This window comes from Triticum aestivum, chromosome 3A, assembly GCF_018294505.1.
Source record: "Triticum aestivum cultivar Chinese Spring chromosome 3A, IWGSC CS RefSeq v2.1, whole genome shotgun sequence".
Classification (NCBI taxonomy): domain Eukaryota; kingdom Viridiplantae; phylum Streptophyta; class Magnoliopsida; order Poales; family Poaceae; genus Triticum; species Triticum aestivum.
This window is the reverse complement of record NC_057800.1, coordinates 715,321,716-715,337,616: the sequence shown is the minus strand read 5'-3', so window position 1 is coordinate 715,337,616 and position 15,901 is coordinate 715,321,716. Positions and strand designations below refer to the sequence as shown.

Here is a 15,901-nt window from a genome sequence, read left to right as displayed (position 1 = left end):
TACTATTTTTGATCGGTGCCGCTGTCGCCGTTGCGTCTACAGACTTTGCCGCTTTCGTGGTGCAATCTAGAGACCCTGGTAGATATGTTGCAGGGGCTATAAATAGATCGTTCTTCCTGCTACGTTATTCAATGTAGGTCTTCGTTGCTCTCGCGTACATTAACTCGATGGTGGGCTCTTCTTTCGGTCGTAATGGCCCGCGCCGTCCAGGTGGCCGGCGTGGTGGTTCGGGTTCGGGTGGCGTGGTGGTGTTCGGGTCGTCATGCTGCTTCTCGCCCGTTCTTTCCTTCTGTGTATGCACGTTGTGTACGTGCGACCGAGTAGTTCATCAGTCGACCGTCGGGTGCGGCCGAATTGGTTTACACAGGTTAAATTACGTTAGCGTGGCACATGGTTTAGCCGGAGAGGTGCTGTGTTTTTTTATTGGCAAAGGGTGTTGGGAGCTGCGCGTGCGTGGTTGGTTGCATGGGCTCTGCTCTGCATGTGCCTGCGTAATTGCTTGGTCTACTCCAGATTGTACATGTGTGCTCGCCTGCATGGCCATGCACGTGGTTGTGTAATTGTTAGGTGTATGACCGGATGGCGAGTGTTTGACAAAAAACTACCAGAATTGAGGCTTCCGTCCCACAGAACTATTACTTTTTTAAAAATGGCTGATAACTACCAAAAAATTGGAAGCGCGTGACTAAAAACTACCAAGTTGACGAATTGACCGTTTTAGAGCGTTTAAACCCGTATCTGACAGCAGTGGCCCACATGTCAGGTGGACGCCAGTGGTAACGGCTAACGGCGCTCCCTCGCAGCCGTTAGACCCGGCCGTCGCGGTCGCACCTGGTCGGAGCAGGACTAAGCTGGCCAACCGGGCCGCTCGTCCCCACACTCCCTCACTCTCCCCCGAGCTCTTCTCCTAACCCTAGCCGGCGGCGTTCATGGCGGCGGTGGATGCAAACTCCGGCGCCGAATCGCTTGGAGGCATCCCCCCCAACGTGGTGGGAGGCGATGTTGCCGGCTTCTCGGAGGTTGATAACTGGCTAGGCAGCACAAGCTTCGTGGTTCCACAGCCTTCCCAACCGCAATCTCAGCCGTCCCAGATGTCGGTGAGGCCGCCTCCGGTTGTAGTACCATCGACGAGAAGAAGCGTAGGTCGAGGCCGGTGCAAGGTTCCTCGTCCTGCTGGCGGAGCGAGGTATGGCATCTGATTTCTCATAATATTTATGTAATTTTAGGTTAATTTTAGAAGCATGATATATAGGCTAGTTGCACACTTAGATTCAGATTACAACCCTGTTTGTGCATAAATTGAAATCTGTTAGCAACCTTAACATTGTATTGTGTTTTCAGTGAATCCAAGCTGTCAGAGAACTGAAAAACAGTTAACTATGAGAAATCTTAATATTGTCCAGGCCGTTTAATTATAACTATCTTAATCTATGTTGCAGTATTGATGACCCAAAGTGGGAAATTTGGTTTCATTTTCTAACCAGAGAATCTATGGTTAGAAGAATTTACTAGTCAGACATATCATATATTACTCTGGTTTCTCTTATTGCGTCTGAGGGCTGTGGAGCTAATGATTATATGTACTATGTTGTTGATGAGGAGAAAGGAATAGAAGGTCTAGAGCATGTTGGTTGTGAAGATGATGTGCAGCAGATGTTGATCCAATTAGATAAGGAAAAGATTGTGAACATACGAGTTGTCAGAGCAGATGAGCCTTCTAATGCAGATGAAAATAGAGATAGTTATTTTGCTGAACATTGTATTAACACACAACAAAGTTGCACGAAGCTGGTGGATGCAACCAAAGACAGAAAGGATGAGCTTAAGAACAACAATCTTCAAAAAGAAGCTGACCTTAACCATTTTGAAGGTGACACTGATGTGTCTGAATTTCTTTCTGATGAAGATGGCAACAATGTGGAATTACATACAGGCTCCTCCTCTGAAGAAGAAGCTGCAAAACAAAATAGATCAATGGTCCAGAAGCTGAAGGCAGTGAGAAATCCTGGTCCAACAAGTAGATCACACCATGAGGTTGAGAACAAGGAAAAACCAGACTGGTTTCCTAAAGCAGATGAATTTTATTTTCCTGGTGATCCTGGAATTAGTGATGAAGAAGATGGGATTGAAGGAGCTTTCAAACTACCAAGTGGTAGGAAGAGAAGGTCAAAGAAGATGAAGGAAAGGGTATGGTTCAATGAAAAGCTTCCAGATCCACAAGAACAGTTTTGTAAGGGGTTGTGCTTCACCAATGTTTATGTGTTCAGAGATGCACTTAGGGATTTCCAGTATCACAAAAATGCCCCTGATAGGATTATTGTTTGGTGCTCAGAGAGAGCACATGGATGTGATTTTTATATCTGTGCCTCTAAGATAGCTCATGAGCAAACTTTCTGCATCAAGAAGTGTGATATGCTGCACACTTGTGGAGCATGTGCAGAGAACACAAAGGTTACTACAAAGTGGTTGTCCAAATCAGTATAACCAGCATTGAGAGATGACATTAGAGCTCCTGTGGATGCATTAATAAAAAAGACTAAGACTAAGTTTTCAGTTGATGTTTCAAGAAGTGTGGCATATAGGGCAAGGAGGAAGGCTGTTGATGTGGTGCAAGGTGACCACAAGCAACAATACTTGAGACTGAGGGATTATCTTCAAGCTGTTCTTGACACAAACCCTGGGAGCAGATGTATTGTAACAACATTTATTGACCCAGAAAATCCTGCACCCACTCCTAGATTCAAGTACATGTTCTATTGTCTGGCAGCATCAAAGGAAGGGTTTCTGAATGGTTGCAGACCATTTATAGGTAATTGTTGTTGAATTTACTGTTCTGAATTTTGGGTCATATTTGGCCTGTAGCTAATGTTTTACTGCATCCAGGGCTTGATGGGTGTTTCATCAAGTTAACCACTGGACAACAAATTCTTGCTGCCACAAGAAGGGATGGCAACAACAACATCTACCCCATAGCTTTTGGTGTGGTTGACAAGGAAGATGGAGAAAGTTGGACTTGGTTTTTAACTCAGCTGAGATGCTGCATTGGTAGTGGTAACAAATTTGGAACATACACAATAATATCTGACAGGCAAAAGGTTAGCAAGTAAATCATTGATGCTATAGTATAGTACTTCATGGAATTATTTCTGTGTGTTCATGTGTGACCCTGTTTACTGAATGTATAGGGGTTACTTAAGGCAATAAATGAGATGTTCCCTGATTCACCTCAAAGATTCTGTCTTAGGCACATATATGCAAACTTTCAAGCAACTGGGTATAGAAGCAAAGAACTAAAGCAGTGTGTTGACCAGACTAGCTACTCTTACACTAGGCATGGGCATGAATTAGGGATGGCAGCTCTGAAAGCACAGTCTGAGGATGCTTGGAAATGGCTTAAAAATATAGAGGTCTCTCCTTGGGCTAGGTATGCTATGGATCATACTTGCAAAATAGATCTAGTTGTGAACAGCCTTAGTGAAGTCTTCAACAAGATGATACTTGATGTTAGAGCCAAACCAATAAGGACAATGTTTGAAGGGATTAGAACCAAGCAGATGATAAAGAGGCAGCAGACTAGGGAGAAGTTGCAGACATGCAGGTGGACAATCACACCAAATTACTCAGAGATTTTAGAAGAGAACAAAAAGTATGCCAAGCACTGCCAGGCTGACAGAGCTGGTGAGACAGTTTGGCAAGTAACAAGCAAAGAAAACCAATATTGTGTGGACATGGAAACATGTACATGTGACTGCAAGAGATGGGACATGACAGGTTGTCCTTGCAGTCATGTCATATCTGCATTGACAAAGCAAAAGCTCCATCCTGAAGACTATGTTAATGAATTCTTCAAGAAGCCACTGTACCTGGAGGCATACAAAGCAATAATTTTCCCTGTCCCTGGTCCAGACTGCTGGCCTGATACAAACACTCTAGATATCCAGCCTCCTGTGTTCAAAGAAAAGGCAGGGAAAAAGCAGACAACAAGGAGGAAGGGTGAGTTTGAGGTTCCAGCTCCTAGAGACACTAGTAGGATGGGTACTATCACCTATGGAAATTGTGGTTTGGAGGGACATAGGTATACAAATTGCAACAAGACTCTAAGGCCTAGGCTTCAGATGAGGAAGACAGGACATCAGGTAATTTTTCTGAACCTCTTATAAAAATTTCAGTTCCTCTAGACATACTTTTTCATCCAAAAATAATTTTTAAAAGAAATGTTATGTGTTACAAGCAGGAAAACAGGGCAGTTTATGAAGACTTAGCTGGTTCATCTAGAACAGTTCCTCTTGCAACTGCAAGAACCACAACAGTACCTGCTGCAACTCCATCTGCATCTGCACCAGCCCCTTCTGCATCTGGCCCAGGCCCTTCTGCATCTGCACCAGGCCCTGCACCAAGAGCTAAAAGAGGTAGGCCTACAGGTAGAGGGAGGACTCATGGATTCACTGTTCCAAGAGCTGCAACCACTTCAGATAATCAAGTTGGGACCAAGAGGAAGAGAATGACAAGCTCCAAATTGAAAGGTTATTTCTATTGCAGTGGTAACTACTGAAGTGACATGTAAGCTGAGATGAAACCTGTTCTGTGGTCAAGTTGTCTGAACCTATTCTGTGGTCTGAAACCTGTTTGGTACTTTCTTTATTTGTTTGAACCTATTATGTGGTCTGAACCCTATTTGGCACTTTCTGAATTTGTCTGAACCTGTTATGTGCTCTGAAACATGTTTGGCTATTTCTGAATTTGTCTGAACCTGTTCTGTGCTCTGAAACATGTTTGGCTATTTCTGAATTTGTCTGAACCTGTTCTGTGCTCTGAAACATGTTTGGCTATTTCTGAATTTGTCTGAACCTGTTCTGTGCTCTGAAACATGTTTGGCTATTTCTGAATTTGTCCGAACCTGTTTTGTGCTCTGAAACATGTTTGGCTATTTCTGAATTTGTCTGAACATGTTCTGTGCTCTGAAACATGTTTGGCTATTTCTGAATTTGTCCGAGCCTGTGAAAATGGGCCTTTGATTGGGCTTTGTTATTGGATCAAACTCCCGAAGCCTTCTGTGTTGTCTATAAGAAGGCGAACCCTCTCTCCCCCTACCCAAAACCTAGCCGCCAGCACCACTACAACCCAGCCGCCAGTCAAAGAGATGGATCCCAGCCATGGAGACGTTGTTGATGACCAGGAGGAGTTGGGTAGGGCAGCAAGAAGGGTTGCAAGAGAAGAAAGGAGGGCCCATCGACATGAGCGACGGCGACGGTTGGCTGCTATAATCATGGCAGAACGCAACTCCAACGACGTGAGGCAGTTCAACGAGGTGTTCCCAGCTGGAACCAACATCACTGATGAGCTGATCATTTGGTGGGCTAGAGAGAGGGCAAACTTCCATCGATATCAAGTCACCAGGGCGAGGTGGAGTAGAATTCTTGATTCGGCGTGGTGAATCTATTCTCACTAATGCTTGCTATGGATTTCTCTCTTGAATAAATGTCAGCTTGTATGAATTCTTATCAATTTCTCTGAATGTATGCGAAGTTAACTGAATTTTCTTAATTTGTGCTCTGTAATTGTTTGTGTGTGGTGGTTCATGGTAGTTAATGTAGGTCTAGAAGCATCCACACACAAGTAGTAGTGGCCAGCCATGTCTTTAAAGCCAACACCCAAAACGTGTAATCTCCACTTCTCCTCTCTTTCTTTCTACTCGACCATTAGCCTATCCAACTTCCCATCCAAAAAACCACCTTCACGCCGGCGATGGCATTTGGAGAGGGTTGGCATAGGGACCTACGGGAGCTATGTGCCGGCGATGCCAAGAAGCTGCAGTATGCGCGTGAGGTGAGTTCTTGGTTCAGCGGCCCTACCATGCTGCAGAACCAATCGTTCGCCGTCAGGGCAGCCGCCACAGACGACGAGAGGGAGTGCCTGCCTGACCTCCATCGCCCCTTGATTGAAAACCTCATCTGGGCAATGGGTGAAGCTAGGGATTCGCCGGACCCTTTTCAGCGAGCCCGTTGGTATATGTACCAAGACCGCCTGAATCTGCGTCCGGTGGATCACCTAGCTGAACGCATAGTGCCAGTGCTGCCCCTCATGAGGATGATGGAGATGCATTCAGAGCAAGCGCTGCCGGAGCTGGAGCGGCTACCAGTGCAGGAGGAAGAAGCATGCTCATCTAGCAAGAAAAACAAGGCCAAAAAATAGAGCTTCCAAGGTCCTGTTCGTCGTTCAAAGCGTCTTCGTCTGCTGCGTTAGTACTTAGGATGCTGCAATGTAGATGATGCTGCTGCAGTGTATGATCTACGTGTTTTAAGTTTAGCAACTTAGATCAATTGTATGTGATCCTGCAAAGTACTATGTTTTAAGTTAGCATGGTTGATTTATGTGAATGAAACCTGCTCTGAACTACCTCTGAATCTGAATTATTATGCACTGCCTCTAAATCTGCACAAGTTTCTGTCAACTTTAAACAGCACAAGTTTCATCACGCAATAACTACAGCACAACTACCACCAAGTCTCACTGAATTCAACTTCTTTACTGCATCACTCCACCTCTCTTTACTACATCTCCTCTTTCTTCAACTACTTAACATCAGCCTCACTGGATATCCACAACTTCACCTCACTCGCCACTTCTCTCACAACCACATCCTCTCTTCACCCATGGCTGGTTCTTCCTCCACACCAGACCCATGGCTCAACCCATTCCCCACTGGCAAGGGCTGGGTTGCCATGCTATTTGGTTCAGCGCGCGGTGACCAAGATCTATTCCTGGACTACATGAAGATAGCTACGAGATACAACAGCGCGGATGGACTAGTAGATGCTGCTGACCTAGTCCAGAAGAAGGCGACGCCTCAAGAGAAGAAGTGCATGCAGCAGAGCTATGGAACTAAAGGTAAGGGTATCCTGCCCATCGACACTCTACTATGGGCAATGAGAGAGGCAGAGTCCTCCGATGATGGCCAGCGTAAGCGATGGGAAGTCCACTGCTATGTTGCTCCGACACAAGCTGCAACTGATGTAGCAGTGCAGGAAGAGGATGACGACGACGACTTGCAGATAGTTGCGCCACCTGCAGAGCAGGCTCGCCGCCGTCCCCCTCCCATCATCGTCATCGACGAAGACGATGAAGAGGAGGAAGTGCAGAAGCAGACAGATCCAAGGCAGATCAAGCAAATCATGCGTCGCTCTGCACGCTTAGCAAATCCTAAAGATGAGCAGTAGATCCAATGTTATTCAAGTTGCCTAAGTGAACCTATCTCTGAAACAAGTGTTAGCTAATTCAGTTTCGTCAGTGTTCACAAGTTCAATATCGTCAGTTATGTTTATCTGAAACTTGATTTGCATGTATGTGCTATCTATGTTAGAGAGACTATGTGTTATCTATGTTACAGAGAATATGTGCTATCTCTGGTGTATCCAAGATCAGATAATTCTATGTGCTATCTATGTGCTATATATAGGTCAGTACTGGATGCAACAGATTATGAAAACAAATATAGAAATTTAACATCATCATGGACTATAGTTCATAAGCTAACTTACTATCCATACTTGGCATTACAACTTGGAGTTCATAGGCAGTTAATATCTTAAAGCATTACAGATCACATGCAGTGCCATGGGCACCACAAAACAAATCCCCAAAATGATCTGAAACCAGGACAATTCATAGGCAGTTCATATATAGTATTATAGCTAGCTAAGATGCATATTTGCATCAGATAACATAGCAAGGCCAGTTATATATATAGGCCTCATATATACTTACCATCCAGAGTTGCCACTTCACTCCTCCATCACAACTTCCTTGATCTTGTCCAGCTTTTCCTTGCACCCATGACCAACCTTCAGGAGCTCAGCAATGACATTCTCCAGCTTCTTCTTCTCTTCTTTAAGGTGGTCTCTGTCCACCTCTATCTCCTTCATGGCCTTCCTAGTGTTTTGGATTATATCAGCTTGACTCTGAAGGATGCACCTCTGTTCTTTTTTGAGCTTAAGCTTCTCCATTTGAAGCTCAATCTTTGCCTGCTCCTCAAGTCGCCTCTTCTTCTCCTTCAGTTCATTGATTGCCTGGCTTGTGCAATCCATGTCATGAGATTTGATTCCATCCTGATAATCAAACAACTTGGACACATCATCCACTAGCTGGCTATACTGATTGGCCAGATAATCAAGCTCCTTATGCAGTTTTGCAACCTCTGTCCTATGAGCCTCATTATCCTGGGCTCTACCAAGATTCTGCTCATGATACATATCCCAGAGCTTGGTTAAGCACCTTTGCAGAATTACAGGCCAGGGGGCATCTACCCACTCCAGAACACCACAGTTCACACCATCCTGAAAATCAAATTATATTTGCAGTGAACACCACAGATAACAAGCAAATTCAGAATAACAAATCATAAACACATGTGCTATACATAGGTACACTAGCTAGCTCTATACTCAAAATACAACACATTAATATGTTTCCAGTGCTCTCTGCTACAAGTACAATATTCAGACATACATAAGTTTTCACACTTAAAGGAAAATTCAGAAAAACAACAACTAAACGCTACTCTGTTTCCACTACATAGCAGAAAAACAAGCTAATCAAATCCACACCAAGTTGGTCCATTACCTCAGTAGCACATCCGATGAATCTCCTGCCAGTGTCAGTGCCTTCAAATGCCACAAACTTGCCTGCCCTCTGCCTATGCAGGATGCACCTTCTGTCAGATTCAATCACAAGCCCACAGAAGCTTGGGTCTATCACAGTTTCAGGAGTTTGCTGCAGCAGCAAAAACATATATGTATCAACTACAGCTCACATATATGAACTTAAATGGAAGAAATCTCGATTATCTTCAAACCCTAACCCTAACCCTAGAACACAGGAAGGAGAGGAGAGGATACAGTTAGCTGACTTACGAAATACTCCATCTGCATGCTGCTGAACTCGCTCATGAACTCGTCATCGTCGTCCGAGGTCTCTTTACTATTGGGCCAGGACGGCATGGTCGGTCGTGGCGTCGTCGGAGAGCGAGAAGAAGCAGAGCAGAGCAAAGTGGGGAGTGAGCTCGGGGGAGAGTGAGGGAGCAGGTGGGGACGAGCCTGGTCGGCCAGCTTATACCTGGTCCGATGCGGCCCGGTCCGACCAGGTGCGACCGCGACGGCCGGGTCTAATGGCTGCGAGGGAGCGCCGTTAGCCGTTACCGCTGGCGTCCACCTGACATGTGGGTCACTGCTGTCAGAAACGGGTTTAAACGCTCTAAAATGATTAATTCGTCAACTTGGTAGTTTTTAGCCACGCGCTTTCAATTTTTTGGTAGTTATCAACCACTTTTAAAAGAAGTGGTAGTTCTGTGGGACGGAAGCTCCAATTCTGGTAGTTTTTTGTCAAATACTCCCGAATGGCGGGGGAGATTTGACGCCGCAGACCGGATGTGTCTCGGCGCGGCGTCGGCGGCACTAGCTACGCCGGCTCCCTGTTTTGACGCGGCAGCGGCAAACAAGCAGCTCAAAACTAGGGCGTTTACGGAGCTGAGGATGTTGTGGCGACGGCTGTCATGGCGCACGGCGCCTTGGCATCCGTGGAGGCCGTGGATGAGGAGAACAACTTGACGAAGTGGGGCATCTGCCTGTCGGAGTTCGAGAGAAGGAGGAGATCCGCTTTTTCTGTCACGAAAGGGTGCGGCCATGGATTCCACGTCGTGTGCCGGTGTGCGTCGACGCCTGACTCCTACGTACAGTTTATGTGTATCGACTGCTGCAATTCCTGTCGTCGGATATGGCTGATGCTTACCTTCGAGAAGTTTAATTCCCGCATGAAAGGTAGGGGGGACAACAGAGAGGCTATTTTATCTAATACTCTACAAAAGTGACATATTTCCAACTATGTTTAATGTTGTCAAGCCGCTGACAAATTTGGAGCACCTTGGCCGATAGAGAAAAATATGAGCTTAAATGTTGTTCTTCTGTTATCAAACTCATTCGATGCCAACCAGGGAGAATTGGAACCTAATGATGCTATAGCACCTGCAAAATGGTGGTGCAGGAGTTCGTAATGATGGGACTACATCCGGCGATAGAAGATTTTGCTTTGTTTATTATAGAATGGTCATGTCAACATTTCAAAAGATGATTCAAATCCTAAAACCAAAGCTACTTCTGATGTGTTTCTTGCTTACCGGTGTTGTGGTTTGCTTCTTTAGACTTGCTTACGCTCAGCAATATTTCTTTTCTATTCACTTGTCGGATCAGTTCAGTCAGTATTCTGGGAAGAATATTTCCAAGTAATTAGAAGTGCCATGCAAACCCTGGGCAGCACACCCTTTTGTCCATTGGATCTTAATCTGAGAGTGTAGGGAAAAAGTGACTGAAACTTAAACTAAATTAAAGCGAACAAGCAAAAACTGAATAATTAATTAAATAATCAACAGGTCAAATTTAATATCAGCATACAAAGAATTTCTCACATAACGTATCAATAGGCGTGGCGTGCCGCCGCGCGGGCATGGCTAGTTAGGTCTAAAACCATGACAAAATTGGGCCAGTTGTGCTGCTACCTGACTGAAAATTGGACCAAGAATTCTAAGGCACCTTCTACGGCATCATCCCCAGATCGTGCGATAGCACCAGCCGCCCTATTACAGATTCGACTAATAACAGAAATAAAGGAAACTGAAACAAACTTGAGGTCATGGATAACAGCACCAGTAGCCGACCGATCAGCTTCGGAGGCACTCAGCCTGGCCACCAGAGAAGAACAGTCTGAAGCTGAGATAATCCTCTGAATACCATCAACAAGAGAATAGGATAAAGCATATCGAATGGCCATTGCTTCAGCGGGTTCAGGATCGCAGACCTTCTCATAGAAGTGATGGTAAGCGTTCAGGAACATATATATCACGGTGATTACGGGCAACAGCACCAGCAACAATACATTCAGACTGTAATAACAAGATGGCAGCATCAAACTGTAATAACAAGATGGCAGCATCAAACTTTCTGTTAAGTCTGTACCACCATTTTGGCATATTAAATGCGTTGACATATATACATAGTACAAACATGAACAAAATGACAACGCCATGGGGATAGCACATATAGTTGAATAATTTGAATACTGAAAGCATAGGTTTTCGGTTTAGCATGTTAGGATTCAGAGAACTAATGCCCTCTAGTGATTTTGCTTTGTAGTGGTGGAGCCAAAAGTGTCAGCAACTCACAAGTTATTAGCAAGTTAAAGCAGCAAGTTGCCATGCTCTGCTTCTTATGTTACACACAAATTCTTAAACTGAAACATTCATGGACATAAACAAGAGCAACAGAAAGAGGAATGTACTTGACAAGATAGTAAGCCGGAGATACAGGTTCTCACTGCCGACGGCGCCACCCTTCTCCACGGCAATCAGCTCCCCGGTCCACAGCAGGCACCTTGTTGCATTCCCATCAATGTTGCTGGTGATTAGATTAGCATAAGCATACACTACACATGAGCAACTTTTACTGCACTCCACTGCACAGACATCATAGCTTTTATCCCACAGGCGTATGAATTTGTCTGGCGCCTTCATTGCTGGCAAGGTCAAGAAACTGTCCTCTCCACCACACTGCAGTTTCTCCTTTCGCCGGCAACCATGAAAAAAATTGCCTCTAACCCATTCTATTATGTTACTAGGGACAAACTCATCAAGGCACTTGCATGTGGGAATTGCCTCTGTGTTGTCGCAGTAGCCGTATGCACCACAATATCCATATATATTGCACTGGTAAGCTGGCGATAAGATTGGGTGGAGAAGATGGAGGAAAATTCAGTGAACTACAAAAACTAACATCGCAGTTGAAATAGGTGAACCGCTGTTCCATTTCCTTCTTTGTCAATAGTTAAGATAGACAGTGAAGCGTGAACGGAGGGCAGTATTTCAATACCATGTGGCTCGACTGGTGGAATGGATCCTGATGCATCACTATCTATCAGCCTATCAACTTGAGAGTGGTAAATGCCAGGAAGGTGACTAGGTGACAGTAAGACAAAGAATGCAGAGACTAGCAAAATGATACTTCTTCCGTTTCGATATAGAAGGCTCACACATGTTTTTAGATCATCAACTTGACCAACAAAAAATGAGTTGCATGCTGCAAAAAATGAATTCATTTGCATATTGTCAGAGGACATCATGACTAGTGGTCAGACCTCACACAATGGAAATGAAAGAACACTACTAATTTGCACATTTACCACTACTAATTTATACATCTACTTCTGCAAATAGGTATATAAGTTTAATATGAAACATGTTTCAGTTAGTACACTGTCCAAGATCAGAGGATGGCTGATTGCATGATGCCAAATACTACATGATTCCCCTACTACTGAAAACATCATCGGATAAAATCAAGAGAAAGTTTACTTAGAACCGTGAAAGAGAAAACTAATAGCTCTAATATTCAGGGGAGCAACAATGTACATATGATCCTAAGGAATATTGTGCAAACACACACATCATCATGTATAATCAACAGAATTTGATTTTAATATTAGTGCCTTTTCTAATTATCTGGCAGCTGGCCAGAATCAAGGCCTATGAATAGTATTCCGCTTTAATCATCTCCGCTACCTTTATCCACAGAATCACTATGGAAGCCAAGGTAGATTCAGATGTGCTGATTATGTTATGTATTTCTGGTGATTTTTTTCATTTTAGTTCCTTTTGTGTCGTAGCCTCCAATAAGATGAGGAACTATAACTTGAGCTGCTTTAGATGAATATTCAAGGCCAATCACTGATAATTCAGTGTTGAAGTCAAAACCTGGACATTTCCACCTATCACTTCATTAACAAACATCTAACCAGTGTTTTCTTACTGTTTACCTTCCTTCTTTCCCACTCATCTAGTTGTCTTATTTTGCATCCTGCTAAATCTTACTCTTTTGTCTTTTCACTATCAGAACTATGCTTATGGTAGAAAAATCACATTTGACTTCAGCTTGGGGTTTCAAGGTGTTGTACCTTCGATAGCCATGATGCCCGTTACATGTGGCCTCTCTCACACTTGAGTTTCGACTCCTGCACATGTAAGTCATAAGATACATCTTTATCTTGGCAAAGAAAACCCAGTAGAGAACAAGGCATTAAATGAGCTTTCTCTGCACTCAATAATATTTTCCGTATCTTTCTTCCTATTTCTGTCCATGGGCATTAATATTGCAATAAGAAGTTGCATCTATACATTGGCTTTGGCCCTGGTAAGTCCCTTGGCAGGGGATAATGTCACCGCTGATATTCTTTCATGTCAAGCTGGAAACTAACTGTTGTTGCCGGATATATTGACCTCTGAAACAAGAGCTTAAATTTATGAAATCAGGTATACCTGCAAGATGGACGACCCATATTTGTTAACCAAGCATTTACATCATCAAACAAAAACTATGAGTGAGTAGCTGCAGTACCATTCAGAGTCAGGGATACACACATTACTTCATCCAAATGCAGTGCACTATCACTAGGAGCCTCAGCATTAGACCATATAAGGCAGTTGCAAACTGACCCTAATGCTTAAATGAAGTAAATCAAATGCAGTCGACCAAAAAAGGCATTTAGTTAACGATGTTTGCCGTACACACGCTGGATCGCGTTAGAAGAAGTTGGCTCAACAGTAACCACAGAAAGAAACACAGTACAGTTTGGGATCATTACAGAGAATGAGATCCTCCAAGGCACACCTCAAGCAGAAGGTAGTGGCAAATCATAACATTCCTTGGCCATGTGAACGCACTGTAACCAATGTAGAACCTCCACATTAGGGTCCTCCTCTAGAACCACGTCTCTAGCAGCAATCTGAATTGCACCACGGTACATGACAATCCTCCCACGAACCCTCAACAAAGTGCCCAAGCGTACCACCTCCGACATTTTCAATGCCATCTCTCCAGTTGGATCAGAATCTGATGAACTGTTTGCATTCAGGTACTGGTGGTTCAGCCACAGGACACATGGTACACAGCCAGTGCCATCATCAACCAGGAAGCGCAGGAACTTCTCCCTGCGGTCACGTGAAACAACAATCCCAACAACCTCAGCACGAGCAACTGTACGGCCACAGCGAACAAAAGAAGGCGGCGATGTATGTCGGGGAGTCAGCGTGAGAAGGTCGGCAGCGAAAAGTTTGACATGCACAAGATGAAGGGAGTCCATGCTGAGTCTGCATACAAGTGATACAACCCATGAGGCAATGAAGTTCAGAGTGGAGATTTAACTAGAACTTCACAGTTTTATAATACATGACGAAAATTTAAGCAAAAAAGCTATATATATTATTGGTGGAGCCAGGAGTCAAGCAAGCCGGGCTAAAAGTTCATCGCTTATAAGTTATAACTAACCAGAAAAGTATCCCATGCCATGGCATAAACAACTATAGCTCAATTGCACAGCTAGGGTAGAATTAGAAATCGACATTAACGATCCAACAAAGTAGATAAACATGAGCAAAATAGAAATAATACTACAAGATAATATTATCTGTACTGAGTTGAAAACAAGGCTTCAGATCCTGTAGTTAATTGGTTAGTTTCAGATTCTGCAGCAAACCCCGGCGGAGGCCCTGTCTCCAGTCCGCGGGCCGCCGCATCGTGAGAAGCAGATCAGCGCGGGGAGCAAAACACCAGGCATTTTTTTCCCAAGGAAACCACACACTGATAAAATCTAGCACACGGGATAAATGGTTGACTTGAATTCATCGAGGTTCAGAACAGGGATACATGTAGCTCTGCTTGCAGGCTTGTAGCAGTTACAGAACCAGACATGTACTGAATGTCTGAATCCTGTATCGTGGGCTAGCTACAGGATAAGAGTAAGTCACAAAATAACTGAAGGTGACAAGCTAATGTAACAACAGTACACCACTGAATCAATGTATATATATCCTTCAGTTTTTTCAGTGGGCACAACAAAATCAAAATGTTTGCAATACACGAATTCAAATGAATAAAATCCACCTTGCCCTTGCTCTGGAGCTCGATTGACGCACGGTCTTGAGGAAGTGGACAGCCTGAGCCCTGAGGATTCACGGGCTCCGACGAGCGGTCTTGAGGTCGGGGCCCGGAGGAGTGAGCAACAGACGGTACGGAATTGCGGAAGACGGTGCCTGGCGGCGGCGCCGGAGAGCCGGGAAGGTTACGCTCCGGCCGGCCGCGCGCCGCACCATTGGCGGTAGGGTTCAGAGGTGCAGGCCGGCGCTGTGCTGGTAGCAGAAGCCAGGAGGGAGGAGGAGCACTGAGCGTCCTGGGCTGGCCTCGGCCGCATCAGTGGGCCAGTCTCTGGACCAGTCCAATGGCAAGGAGGAAGCCCAAATTCAGGTTTGGCCCAGGTGGGGAAAGGGAAGGCGGAGAGATAAGTCCACCCGGGGTCAGCAATTTGGAGCCCAAGCTGGCTGATTTTTTTTTTAAAGCGAAGCTATTTAAAAAAAAATTCAAACTCCCTCGATCCAAAATAAGCGTCGCAGTTTTGAACTAAGCTTAGTTTAACCTTTGTTCAAAATTGTGACACTTATTATACTAGGAATTAACTTTTTTCACAATAAACATGTGTGTATTCTAACTAAGTGCAAATTTGTATAGACAAATGACTTTTGTATTGCCCTGCGGAAAAAAAAAGTGTTCTACAAAAGCTATTGTTGAAGCATGTTAGAGCATTGGTTTTGTTTTTCTCACACGTAACATTATGATTTTCGCTTGTTAATCAAATGTGCATGCGGTTAGACACATTTTACCTTAGAAAAAGGATTTCTTTTAAGTAAATATATTTTAGAACGCGAAATTTTTGCAAAAGTTGTTAATAAAAACTGAAACTTGGACTTTTTATAAAAAATAAGAATATTTCTCTTTTTAGTTTTTTTTGAAACCTAATTATTTTTTAAAAC

The 15,901-nt window shown here is 44.1% G+C and overlaps 1 protein-coding gene across 2 annotated transcripts; it reads right to left on the bottom strand.

The window, feature by feature from the left end:
• Window positions 1-12,660: 12,660 nt before the first annotated feature.
• LOC123063447 (CST complex subunit STN1) lies at window positions 12,661-15,259 on the bottom strand. 2 transcript variants are annotated; one of them, XR_006430330.1, is made up of 3 exons: window positions 14,979-15,259; window positions 13,434-14,185; window positions 12,661-13,354 (listed from the first exon to the last, which is right to left on the bottom strand). XR_006430330.1 is itself a non-coding variant. In XM_044487231.1 (2 exons), exon 2 carries the CDS (start codon window positions 14,176-14,178, stop codon window positions 13,708-13,710), a length of 471 nt encoding a protein of 156 aa, XP_044343166.1. In that variant the 5' UTR covers window positions 14,179-14,185; window positions 14,979-15,259; the 3' UTR covers window positions 12,661-13,707. The 2 variants fall into 2 exon arrangements, 1 of the variants encoding a protein (XP_044343166.1); XM_044487231.1 differs by having other exon boundaries at window positions 12,661-14,185.
• Between the last annotated feature and the right edge of the window lie 642 nt (window positions 15,260-15,901).